Raw genomic sequence first — 13,079 nt, 5'->3', positions numbered from 1 at the left:
TTCCTATTAAGAGAAATGAAGAAGCAGAAAAATGTAGGTCAGATAGCCAAACGATTCGAGGCGCTCCATCGACAAATCTAGTGGATCTGAGTTCGAGCGCATGTCTCAGTGAACAGAAAAATAAAATGGCTAACGCCGTAGTATGAAATTCTAAGAATCTACGGCTTAGTCTGTAATAAGCTGGTGTCTGATCGGCCTATGGGGGAGCAGTAGGGCAAGGGACAAGGGCTTGCGGCTCGGTGACACTCCTCCATAGATCCGTACCGGAAGGGCGTTGATGCCTAAAAACAGTGTATATTATACATTATAAGAAGTAGAAAAATGTATACGAACTTTTAATGAAATTTAAAAAAAGTGATAACTTATGGTGATCTGAATGAAGCTCCTACAACTATTAGGGGAGTGCAATTAGAACTAAAACATGCATTGTTTCGGAAAAATTCAAACAAGCTTATATTTTTCTAAAACTTTTTTTGTTAGTTTATATACATGTTAAAGTAAAAAGTTCTACTCGCGGATTTGTCCGCTAATTGTTTATTAATTGTTTAAAAAATATCGTTAAATTCATCATTTTACTTTGATCAAATATGTTTCTATTTCGTTTTTGATTATACTGAATCCGAATATGGCATTGCAATTTGAAAATTTTTATTTTCTGCGTATGTCTGCGTAGCTAGGAACCACATGGAAAACTTTTTTATTATCAATTTTACGAAAAAAAGTTATTCTTCATAAAATGCTCTGGATAGTCAAAAATCTAAAACTCAACCATCAGATATCAAATTTTATCAATTTTATACGAGTTATGTCAAAAATATGAATTTCGTTAAAGAGTAAAGTACCTTTATATTTCAGAATATATCAAAAAATGCTATCATGAAAAGTTGTTTAAAATTAAAAACTATGTTTAAATATACAATTACATTATTCTAATCGAAAATTTTTTTTCAATTTTTTCTCAAATTACGGATACTCATCATCATTTCATTACAATTATGATAACTATTTTATTATCACTTTAACGAAAAAAAGTTATTCTTCATAAAATGCTCTCCCTGGTCTAAAATCTAAGATACAACCATCAGATATTAAACTTTTTTAATTTTATACGAGGTATGTAAAAATATGAATTTTTCTTAAGATGTAAGTGCCTTTATTATTTACAATATTTTAATTAGAAGGATGTAATTGAACACTAAAACAAATTTTTTAATTTCAAACAACTTTTCTTAATAATAATTTTCGATATTGTGAAATTTAACGATACTTTACTCTTGAGTGAAATTCATATTTTTTTACATACCTCTTATAAAATTCATTAAATTTGATATTTGATGATTGCATCTTAGATTATATACGATGCAGAGTATTTTATAAAGAATAACTTTTTTCGTAAAACTGATAATCAAAAAGTTATCAATAGGTTCCAATTTACGCAGACATATATAAGAGCTAAAAAAATTTTTTGCTGAACATTTATTATTGTCGAAGTTTATTATTAAATGTATTTTAGGTAAGTTTTCCAGAAAAAAGTTTTGATCACTTTAGATAAACATTTTTTTAGCTGGTAATTTTCGGTTTTTGTATTACATTTTTGTTATCTTTCTTAATTTTCTCAAAAAGAAATAGTCTATTTCATATCTAAAGTAAAATAATTCAGTGCATTTTAAATATTACATCCTTAGCTTTAAAAAAGCACTTATAAAACTGTAATAGATCAGTTCAAACTTGAGTAATACCGTCTTAAAGTGGTGGTAATTCTATAAAACTACGAAGATTTCAAAAATTACATTTTTTAAGACGTCATATCATTTGAATTAAATTTTTGAGATATTTTTTGAATAAAACATCATTTAGTACGATGCTTGAAAGTTAAGTTGTGCAAAATTGAGGGTTGTATAAGTAAAATTGTATTAGTTACACATTTTTAAATCATTTTGAAACAAAATTCATATTTTCCGCCCCCACCGTACTTATGCCCATACATTTTATTTCTTTTTATTATAACCATAAGATATTTTAATTATTCTTCTTTTAGGTTCAATTTGTAAAATTTCATTTGATCCATTAGTTAAAGAATTACATTAAAATAACTCAACCGTGCACTTCGCCGTACGCTACTTTACAGTGCGCCAATGTTTGTGAGAAGGGTGACTTTAGTGTTATAAATAAAGAATTATAGAAGATACAGATTTAATTTTAGAAAATTCTTTATTTTAAGGTTTTTTTTGTAGAATTTTCTGAATTTTTCAATGGTCGAGTCAGTTTTGTTCTAAAATTTATATTTTCGGAGTTATTAAAAAAAACATCAACATTCGTAGTTCATTTGTTTAATAAAAAATGAAGCACCCACTTCTCGAGTAGAACTTTTTGATATGTTGTTTATTAAACATTTCTTAATGAAATTACAAAAAGTTCTATCTTGTTTGATTTTTTCCGAAGTGAAAATCTATATGCAAAAATTTAATTTATAGTTATATTAGTTAATATTAGTTTCTAATTCTAATAAAAAGACTATCAAAATTAATTAAGGAAGTAATTATTTTCTTCATAAACTGTGTAAAATTAACTTTATTTAGTTCTCAAGAAGCAATAAACTATAAAATGGGCAAACCTTTTGGTTATTTTTCCGAAGATTAAAAGGACATAGAAAACATCTGAAAGTAATAAAAGAGGTAGTAAAACTAATTATTTAGGTTACTGAGTATAAAATGAAACCAGAGGTTAAAAAAATCACTTGCACAAAGGAAAGGTAATTAACCTGGACGTTAAATTATATTACTAATAAACCTAGAAAAGATGTAAGATAGATCCGTTATTTTAAAGTTTTCTTTAATGAATAGAACTGTTATTTCGTCAAAAATTATATTTTTTAATTCTTTCCCATTTAACAGATTTTCATGTTTTATAGTCATCTGTGCAATCTATGTTAAAAAATCTTCATTATATTATAGTTCTTTTGTAAAAGTTTTCACAGAAATCGTAAAATAATTGCGTTTCTTAACAATGAATATGGATACTACCTAAGTCAATAGAATAATTTTATCGCCAACCGTCACTAAAATCGTTCATTATTGTACCCATTTGCCCTTATTTGCGGCAGTAAAGTAACACTTTATTGCACTGAAAGAAGTAGTACTTTACCTACCGCGATTATTAATCAAATTAACCGAGATTAAATGTAAGCGGTCGATGACAGTAATCGATTATTTATTTGGGTTAACTTAAAATTTATTTACTTTAATTATTAAAAATATTGTACAAAATGTAGGTTATTATTAATTAAATTTATGTCAAAAAGAGAAATTCTGTAGTATTTTGCAATTATATTCATACAAAATAAATCAAAACTTTACAGATTTAGTAATTAGGTATTCAATATTGATAACATAACAACTATCGATTAAACAAAAACCATCTGCCATTACTGTCATACGAAATTTTTATTTAGTCTAAAATTGCAAAAATTCTTAAATATTTGAAGTTAGGTATTAATACAAATAATGTGTGAAATGGTGATTTTTTTAATTCGATTATATATAGGATGGTGATAGATATTTACTGATAATTTGCCAGTAAATATATATATTATATTTAGATTTTCTACGATTCACCAAGGGAAAATTAATTGCGGGGAGGCTACAGTTCATAAACAATGACGTAACTACACACACCGGCAAAATTAGCCGAACACCTTAAAAATGGGACATGTTTGATGTCGCGAATCTATGGTCGCGAATTTCCTAAACCTGTTGTCCGATTTGAGTGCTTCTTTTAGTATGTTATAGCCTTATTAGTTAAGAATATCGCTGTAATAATATTGTTGCTAGACAGTTAAATGTCATTTTATACCGGGTGTTACAATCATACTGTGTTTTTTTTAAGTTCGGAACACCCTGTGGAATATTCTAGCATATATAAAATATTAAAATTAAAACTCTATTGCAGACTTAGGCTTTCTTGATATTTTTCTTTTTGATTCATTTGCTTATGTTGGAAAATAAAAAAGTTATGTGCTTTAACAACTAGCCATGCTTTTTGTCAACAAATCCTCATAGTAGGGGAGAAAAGTACGCTAAATTTGCAGTTACTCGAGCGTTATGGGGACCTATTGGATTGTGAAGGGTGGGTGCTAAAACCAAAAAAAGTTAAGTTAAGTTTTCCATAATGTGTGGGACTCTCCATTTTTTAATTTAATTTTCCATTTCCACCAATCGTTTTTTCCGATTATAGCGCTTATATAATTGGAAAAAATGTTGCGAATAAAAGTAGTTGCTTATTTTTACGTCAAGGATCAAAATCTGCAATAAAAATTGGGGGCTCCTATTTAAGATTTTAAAGTAACCCCCCACCCCACCTCCGTGGGGGGTCGTGTTTGGTGCAATTCGGTAGATTTTTAAAAAATATTGAATAGGTGTATTTTGCAGGTTTAAGATCAGGTTCATTTTGCAAAATATCGCAGGGTTCGTATTTAAAATGTTTAATTTACCCCCTACCCCTCTCCGTGGGGTGTCACGAGCCCCCACGGAGGTGTGGTGGGGGATTTAATTTAAATTCTTAAACAGGAGCCCCCAATTTTTATAAACAACTTTTGTAAAAATGAGCAACTTTTATTCGAAACAATTTTTCGAATTATGGATAGATAGCGCTATAATCTGAGAAAAATGATTGTTTCAAATGGAAAATATTAAAAAATGAAAAGTCCCCCACTTTATGGAAAACTTAACTTAACCTTTTTCTGATTTTAGCACATACTCTTCACAATCCAATAGGTCCCCATAACGCTCGAGTAACTGCAAATTTAGTATACTTTCCTCCCCTAATATGAGGATTTACTGATGGAAAACATGGATAGTTGTTAACGCACATAACTTTTTTATTATCTCACATAAGTAAATGAATCAAAAAGAAAAATGTTAAGAAGGCCTAAGTCTACAATTGAGTATTAATTTTAATATTTTACATATGCTAGAATATTCCACAGGGTGTTCCAAACTTTAAGAAAAAAACACAGTATGATTGGTACACCCGGTATAAAATGATATTTACCTGTCTAGCAACAATATTATTACAATGATATTCTTAAATAATAAGGCTATAACAAACTAAAAGAATCACTCAAATCGGACCAGTGGTTTAGGAAATTCAAGACATCAAACATGTCCCATTTTTAAGGTGTTCGGCTAATTTTGCCGGTGTGTGTAACGTTATTTTTAGTTTTTGGTATTATTTTAAGTACTGTAATTAATTATTTTAATATAATTTAATATTTAAATACAAATACAAACTGTTTAAAATATACAGTGCTAGTCAAAAGTTTTATGCTTTGTTTATTCTGATTTAATGACCGAATATGTACTTTTCTCTTAATTCGACCACTTGATTTTGGATGGTTAAGAAATTTGGTCTTGAGGTTCATTTTTAGACCTATTGTTGTAGCAATAACATATTGCTTGTAGATGATCGTTTGTTCCGAATTTCGAGCTTGTTCTCGAGGCTGGTAGATATCCAACTTTTTTATAGTCTTGTCATAACATTTGGATAAACATTTTATAGACGTAGTTCAATAAGCTGATTGGTCTATAGTTTTCTAAGTGCGCCTTGTCTCCTTTCAAATTATATTATTATTAATTTTACTTTACTTACTACTATTACTTTTAAATTATAATTGTCTTATTCATCTTATCCTTTTAGGCGCAATCTACTTATCATTCGCCAGTACAGGAGTGACTGGAGGAGCGCATCGTCTCTGGGCGCACAGAGCCTACAAAGCGAAGCTGCCCTTCAGGATATGGTTGATGTTGGGACAGACAGCAGCTTTGCAGAACGACATCTACGAATGGGTCAGGGATCACAGAGTCCACCACAAATTCACAGACACCAATGCCGATCCCCATAACTCCACTCGTGGATTCTTCTTCTGTCACGTAGGATGGCTGATGATGAAAAAGCACGAAGACGTTAAGGTTAAAGGAAAGACCATCGATATGAGTGACGTAGCTGCTGATCCTGTAGTCAGGTGGCAAAGAAAGTAAGTAATTCTTACGCTGTAATATAGTTTTATCAATTCATATCATAGAAGATTATGATACATGATATATAAAATTTATTGAATATTTCTTAGAACATTAAGAAGTTTTATAAAGTCACACCGTTGATTGAAATAATACATCAATCAACGGTCACACTAAATGTGTGAAATATGCCAATATTAGTAATCTGAATATCCAAATAGAAATAAATTACTTTTCTTAAAACAATGAATTATAAAACGAATATAGGAATGAAAAAATTATAATCACCCGGTAGATCACTGAATATTTCTCAAGTTTCTGGAAGAATTGGGAGAGGAAGGCTAAATAGAGAAGTATCATCTATTAATATTCAATATATATGTAGATAGATCAAAACATAGATCAGATATATTTATAATGAAATGCAATAATTAGAACTAAGACAAAGATGATGCTGATAAAGACAAAAGATTCAAGATAAAAGTCCATAAATTATTTTAAATAATTAAAAAAGGCATTTTGTAATGTTATAAATCTAATACTGAATAGAAGGATTTAAAAATTGTTGATTTGGAGAAAACTGAAAGTTAAAAATAACACTTTTTAAAAAATGTATCCCTATTTGCTCTTGGTTTTCCTAAATATATTTCACCATATTCCTCTGAATACGAGAATCACTAGACAAATCTAGTTATAATGCCAGTTTTTTAGGAAACTGAAATATACATATTCAATAAATAATACAGTGACAAAAATAAAAAGGCGTTGGGCAGAAAACATGAAAGATAAACAGAACGTCTTGTACATTAAGTAGTGGAGATGAATAAAACTTAAAAAGGTAGGTAAACCCCGAAAAAGATGCCTATTAGATGATATTCGAATACGAAATGCAATAGGAAAATAAAGATTAATCAAATCACATAGCAAAAATCAGTGGAGGAAAATATATGAGACATAATCTAGAAGTGAATGAATACCTTTTTTAATTTTTTTTCACAAAACATGATAAGCACAGATGCATTAAGAAATTATTAAATGAAAACCGTTAGACCAAACCACCTTTTTATCTATTATAGACGCAGTTAAAATAATAGTCACTTAAAAATAGTGAGAGATAAAGAGAAAATAACGACATCAACAAATACAGGGTGAGACAGATAAACGGCCCATTAGAAATATATCTCGAGAACTAAAGGTAACAGAATCATGAAAATTGGGATGAAGGGGTGTTGAAGTATTTAATGAAAATATTTTCATCTATTAGCTACTTCCGGAAGTTATACCGGAAATTGCTTATAACTTCGTTTTATTAAATGGGACACCCTGTATATTTTACATTTTTGGATTCTCCTCGATGTCTTTTTTCTTAAAATATGGCGTTCTGTAATGTTATACAGGGTAGTTTAAAAGGTAATTACGTTATTTTCTTAATTTCGTAGTAATATTCACACCCTGTAGAATTGTAGAAGTTTGACATCAGAAACTCTGTTTATGTTCCGCTCACCAATTTTCGTGAAAATGAATGGAGGTTTACCTAAATCGAAGGTCATAGGTGATTTTTACCTTCAGTGACTGCACTATAGAAAGAAAATTGCAATTCAATAATTGAGATGCGTATATTTTGCGAGCTCATAAATTATTAAACGATATGTAGTCGCCAAATAATTAATTTAAATTATTTTAAGTACAACTCTCTCTTAAGCCGGGAATATGAGATGGTTTTCTTGCGAAGGGGTTGTAGCTCAATAGTCGAAATGCGCGTGATTTAAGAGTTTATTCTTAGAATATAAGCTATACGAATTAAACAACTATTAACTTTTTTGTAAAAACTTACAGTTTTTCAGTAATTTACGAAAAACCGCTTCAACACATGCATTTTTTTCACGAATAATTAAAATCTTTGGTCTTTAATAACTTAAAAAGCATTGACTTATTTTAATAACTTTATATAACAAATGTTGCTTATAACTTGTCCGTTTATTGTTTTGTGCAGTTATTTTTTATAAAATAATTTTCACCCCCAAAAAGGGGCGGTATCCACCCTCAGGGTAAAGGCGCAAGGTGGCACCATGCCACCTTTGCTTCATGAGGTATCCTCTAAGCCTAACCACTGACCAATTTTCGTGAAAATGGATGATAGTCCATTCTTTCACGGTTTTTGCTTTAAATTTTAAAGAACCGCTTGGATTGACATGAAATTTGGCATACGCATAGCTTACATGTCAAAGAAAAAAAGTGATATTGTGCCGATGTGTGCTTTTGCCCTGTGGGTGACTTTCACCCCCTCTTGTAATATAAACTGACTAATTTTAAGTAACTTTTGTTCTATAGAGCTTTTTCGCCAAGTCAACACTTTTCGAGTTATTTGCGAGTGAATATTTTCATTTTTTTACAAAATAACTACATTTTTAGACGGTTTCTCGCAAATAACTCAAAAAGTAAGTATTTTGTCGAAAAAAACGTTCTTAGCAAAAATATAGCCTGTAAAAAAGTAAAAAAAATGGTGTACGCACTAGGTCTCTGGACCTCGTAAAACCAGAGTTATAGCCAATGAAAAATAGATTCATATTCACCAAATTTCAAATAGAATAATTCGAAATATCCAAAACATTAAGCACTTTTTGGGGAAAATCCATTATAACTTTTTTAAAGTGTTTAATAAAAGCTTTATTTCTATTTTTTTAAAAAGTTTCTAGCATTCAATTTAAGCAAGTTACGCTCAAAATAAAGTTGGTCGCTTTTGTTTTGGCAAAAAAAATCGGGAAGACCACCCTCTAATTAGCAACTTCAATGAAATTAATCGTTACCGCTCCACAAATTATTTTACTTATGTTGTGTTTATATGATCTATAAGTTTCATCGATTCAAAGTGCTTATTTTGGAAAAAAATTGGTTTTAAAGTAAAATTTTAAAAAAATTTAATTTTGAAAAATATGATTTTCTTCAAAATAACTTAAAAATTGTTAGAGATACCAACAATCTCGAAAAACAAAAAAAAATTAGCATTGCGTTTCTGAATATCATGTATTTTTTTGTTTTTCTGTTAGATACAAATTGATTGAGATTTGGTGTTTCTAAATTTGCATACATTCGTGATGAGTGACTCGTTCAACCCCTTTTAACTACAGCCCTTTCAAAAATTAAGACTTGGAACCAATGAAACTTACAGATCATATAAACAATACATACACGGGTCAAGAAACTTGTGAAGTCGTAATGATTAAGTTCATTTGAGATACTAATTAGGGGGTGATTTTCCCGATTTTTTTAACAAAAAAAGGAACTAACTTTATTTTGAGCATAACTTGTTTACTTTTGATGCTAGAAATTTTTTTTATAAAACAAAAATGAAGCTTTTTTAAACACTTTAGATAAGTTGTAATGAGTTTTCCCCGAAATGTGCTTCATTTTTGGTTATTTCACGTTAAAGTATTCCATTTGGAATTTGACGAATATGAACCTATTTTTAATTAGCTATAACTCTGCTTCTACTAGGTATAGAAACGTGATATATACACCATTTTTTAAAAAAATTTACAGGCTATATTTTTTCTATGAATGTTTTTTCGACAAAATACGTACTATTTGAGTTATTTGCAAAAAACCGTCTAACAGTGTGGTTATTTTGTTGAAAAAATGAACATATTCACTGGCAAATAACTCGAAAAGTATTGATTTAGTGAAAAAACTCTATAGAACAAAAGTTACTTAAAATTAGTCAGTTTATCAATTTCCGGACTTACTTTGGACGAATACTTTTTCACCCCAAGAGGGGGGTGAAAAGCACCCCCCGGGCAAAAGCACATGTCGGCACAATATCACTTTTTTTCTTTGACTTGTTAGCTATGAGTATGCCAAATTTCATATCAATCCAAGCGGTTCTTTAAAATTTAGAGTTTTTGCAATATTTTACCGTTAAAGAACGGACTATGAAGGTTCACCGAAATTGAAGGTAATCGTTGATTTTTACCTCTAGTGACTGCACTATACACAATAAATTGCAATTTACTGATCTAAATGCGCGTAATTTGGGAGCTCATAAATTTATTAAATGATATGTAGTCGCCAAATAATTAATTTAATGCATTTTAAGTACAACTCTCTCTTAAGCCGTGAACATGGGGTAGTTTTCTTTCGAAGGGGTTGTAGCTCAATACTCGAAATGCACGTGATTTAATAGTTTATTCTTAGAATATATAAACTATAGGAATTATATCCGCAATACGATATATTTTAAGTTTTCTCAGCATTTTTCTCTTAAGTTCAATCAATTAAAGGGTTGTTTGGGGGTGAAGGGGATGAGCTCAAAAATTGAAACTATATCATTTCAAGAGCTCATAAATAGCTCGTAATTCTGCCGCAAAAATCGATTCAATATTCCTATTTTTAAGTAGTGGGGGGCTGACCCCCACTAAAATATTAAATTCCTGCTCAGTGGAACGAGCTCAAAATTTTTACTTTACGGATTATGAGAGCTTATAAATAGCTCATAAATCAGGGCTATTTGTTTTTTAATTTTTGCAAGTGGGGGGGGCAGCTCAACACGGGTTTTATATTCAGTTGCAATGAGTCTGGTATATAAAAATGGTATAAATTTTTATTTTATATTAGTATTACCCCTTTGAATAACATAGGTCCATTTTCCGTTGGAATTTACCACGCTGAACAGATGGAGTCGTGAATTGCAAGTTTTAGAATTCCCTCTTGTCTTCTTCGCTTCAGCATCAATCTGGCTTGCAATTTTTAGAAGCCATGGAGGTAGTACCAGGAAAACGGTCCAATAAGTTTTCAATTAAATATCTTTAAATATTTTTATTAGAATGAAAACTTTGAATTTTATTTAGCAGATGCCGCTACGCACCTACTACCATCACGTCAGTTACAATTCAGGGACTAATGGAGTCGAAAATTTCAACTTAGGGCAGAGATAGTAACCTATGCATTCTCTAAAGAACCACTAAAAAGTGGTGAAATCGTCGATAAGAGTGATGGTTTCGCTCTCTGAACTAAGTAAAAATTAAGACAGTTTTGGCTTCGCATTGCAACTGAATAAAAATGGTATACATTTTTATTTTATATTAGTATTACTCCGTTGAGTAACATAGGTCCATTTTCCGTTGGAATTTACCACGCTGAACAGACGGGGTCGTGAATTGCAAGTTTTAGAATTCCCTCTTGACTTCTTCGCTTCAGCATCCATCTGGCTTGCAATTTTTAGAAGCCATGGAGGTGTTACCAGGAAAATGGTCCAATAAGTTTTCAATTAAATATCTTTTAAAAATATTTTTAAATATTTTTATTTGGATGAACAGTTTGACTTTTAGATGACCCATTCATTTTTTGAAAATATTTTCATTAAATAGATCACTCTTCAAAACCGCTTTATTCCAATTTTCATGATTATGTTGCCTTTGGTTCTCGGGATATTTCTAACAGGCCGTTTTTCTGCCTCAACCTATATATCGTTGCGTACTCCAGATACTAATCTTCATAATATAGAACCAAACAAAAAGGATTAAAATTCTGGATTGGCTCATGAAAAAGTACCAGTGGGCACCTCTTTTTCTAGATTACTGCAATTGATTTTGTTCGCTTTTTTCCTCTTAGCTGCCATGTAAACCAGTAGGTCATATTATTATCAAACGATTCCATACAATTTTGATTATCTTATAGTTTTCATTTAATTGTGTTATTTTGTTATTACTTTGATTACTAAATGTTCTACTACTTTCATAACATGGTAATTCTTTCTAATGTCTGCGTGTTTTTTTAACTTTTCTTCTCTTATAAACGAATCGTGAAAACCTCGATTAATAAACACTTCAATAAATCCAAAGCAGTTAGTTTAATAGTACACTGTCTCATTAAAATGATTTAAGTGGATATAATTATATCATACAACTATCTTTACACTTTAACATGATGCTGGTATGTATGTAAATCATAAGAATGTGCGACGCGTGTTACTATAACTTTTACAATTTATTTAAGAAGTAGTTTAGTTTTGATAAACAAGCTGTTTGACCAAATAGCCCGATCAAAGAACAATCTGACCCCAAAAAAAATAAAGGAAGGATGAAAATTTGGGAATAGGTAGCTGAAATTGTGTATTATTATATAAGAAAAAGTTTACAATTCTACATCCCCTCCATTTTGAAAAAGTTTACAATTCTACATCCCCTCCATTTTACAAAAATGGAGAGGAATACCCCCCTCTCGAAGATGAAAAAAATACATTCAAAATAAGACCGGAATTGGATAAAATGACTAATTCTAAACAACTTTTCTTTTATAGAGTTTTTCACTAAGTGAATACTTTTCGAGTTATTTGCGAGTGAATATGTTCATGTCTAACAAAATAAAACATGTTTTTGGACGGTTTTTCTGTGATAACTCAAAAAGTAAGTATTTTAGCGAAAAAAATATTCCTAGCAAAAATATAGCTCATAAAAAATTGAAAAAAATAGTGTATACATAAGGTCTGCTGTAGACCCAATAGAAGCAGAGTTGTAGCTAATGAAAAGTAGGTTCTTCTTCGTCAAATTCCAAATCGAATATTTCAATGTGAAATAACCCAAAAACGGAGCACTTTTAGGGGAAAATTCATTTTAACTGTTTTAATGTGATTAAAAAAGGTTTAGTTTTGTTTTTTAAAAAAGCTTGTAATATTAAAAGTAAGTGAATTACGCTCAAAATATTGTTGGTCCCTTTTATTTTTTGGTAAAAAAATCGCTAAAATCACCCCCTAATTAGCATCACATATACATTTTAACATTACCACTTCACAATTTACTTTGTCTATGTATTATTTAAATGATCTGTAAGTTTCATCGGTTCAAAGTGCTTCGTTTTGAAAAAGCTGTAGTTAAAATGGCTTGAACGAGTAACTAATCACGAGTTTAGGCAAATTTTGAACAGCAATAGCATAACCAATTCTTGTCTAACAGGAAAACAAAAAATCAAAATTATTCAGAAAAGCAAAACGTACATTTTATTACTCTTTGAGATTTTTGGTATTCCTAATTGTTTTTAAGTTAATTCCATAAACAATTACGACTTTTTTCG

The 13,079-nt window shown here is 30.1% G+C and overlaps 1 protein-coding gene across 3 annotated transcripts in view; it reads left to right on the top strand.

Annotated features, from left to right (window-relative positions):
- Nucleotides 1-13,079, top strand: part of LOC114332689 (acyl-CoA Delta-9 desaturase) — a 79,027-nt gene that overhangs the window by 57,192 nt on the left and 8,756 nt on the right. For all 3 annotated transcript variants that reach the window (XM_050646631.1, XM_050646626.1, XM_028282516.1), the window contains exon 3: nucleotides 5,695-6,031. In XM_050646631.1, the coding sequence (XP_050502588.1) occupies nucleotides 5,695-6,031 (337 nt within the window). The remainder of the gene's footprint in view (nucleotides 1-5,694; nucleotides 6,032-13,079) is intronic.

Source organism: Diabrotica virgifera, chromosome 1 (genome assembly GCF_917563875.1).
Source record: "Diabrotica virgifera virgifera chromosome 1, PGI_DIABVI_V3a".
Taxonomy (NCBI): Eukaryota; Metazoa; Arthropoda; class Insecta; order Coleoptera; family Chrysomelidae; genus Diabrotica; species Diabrotica virgifera.
This window is presented reverse-complemented; position numbering and strand designations above follow the sequence as displayed.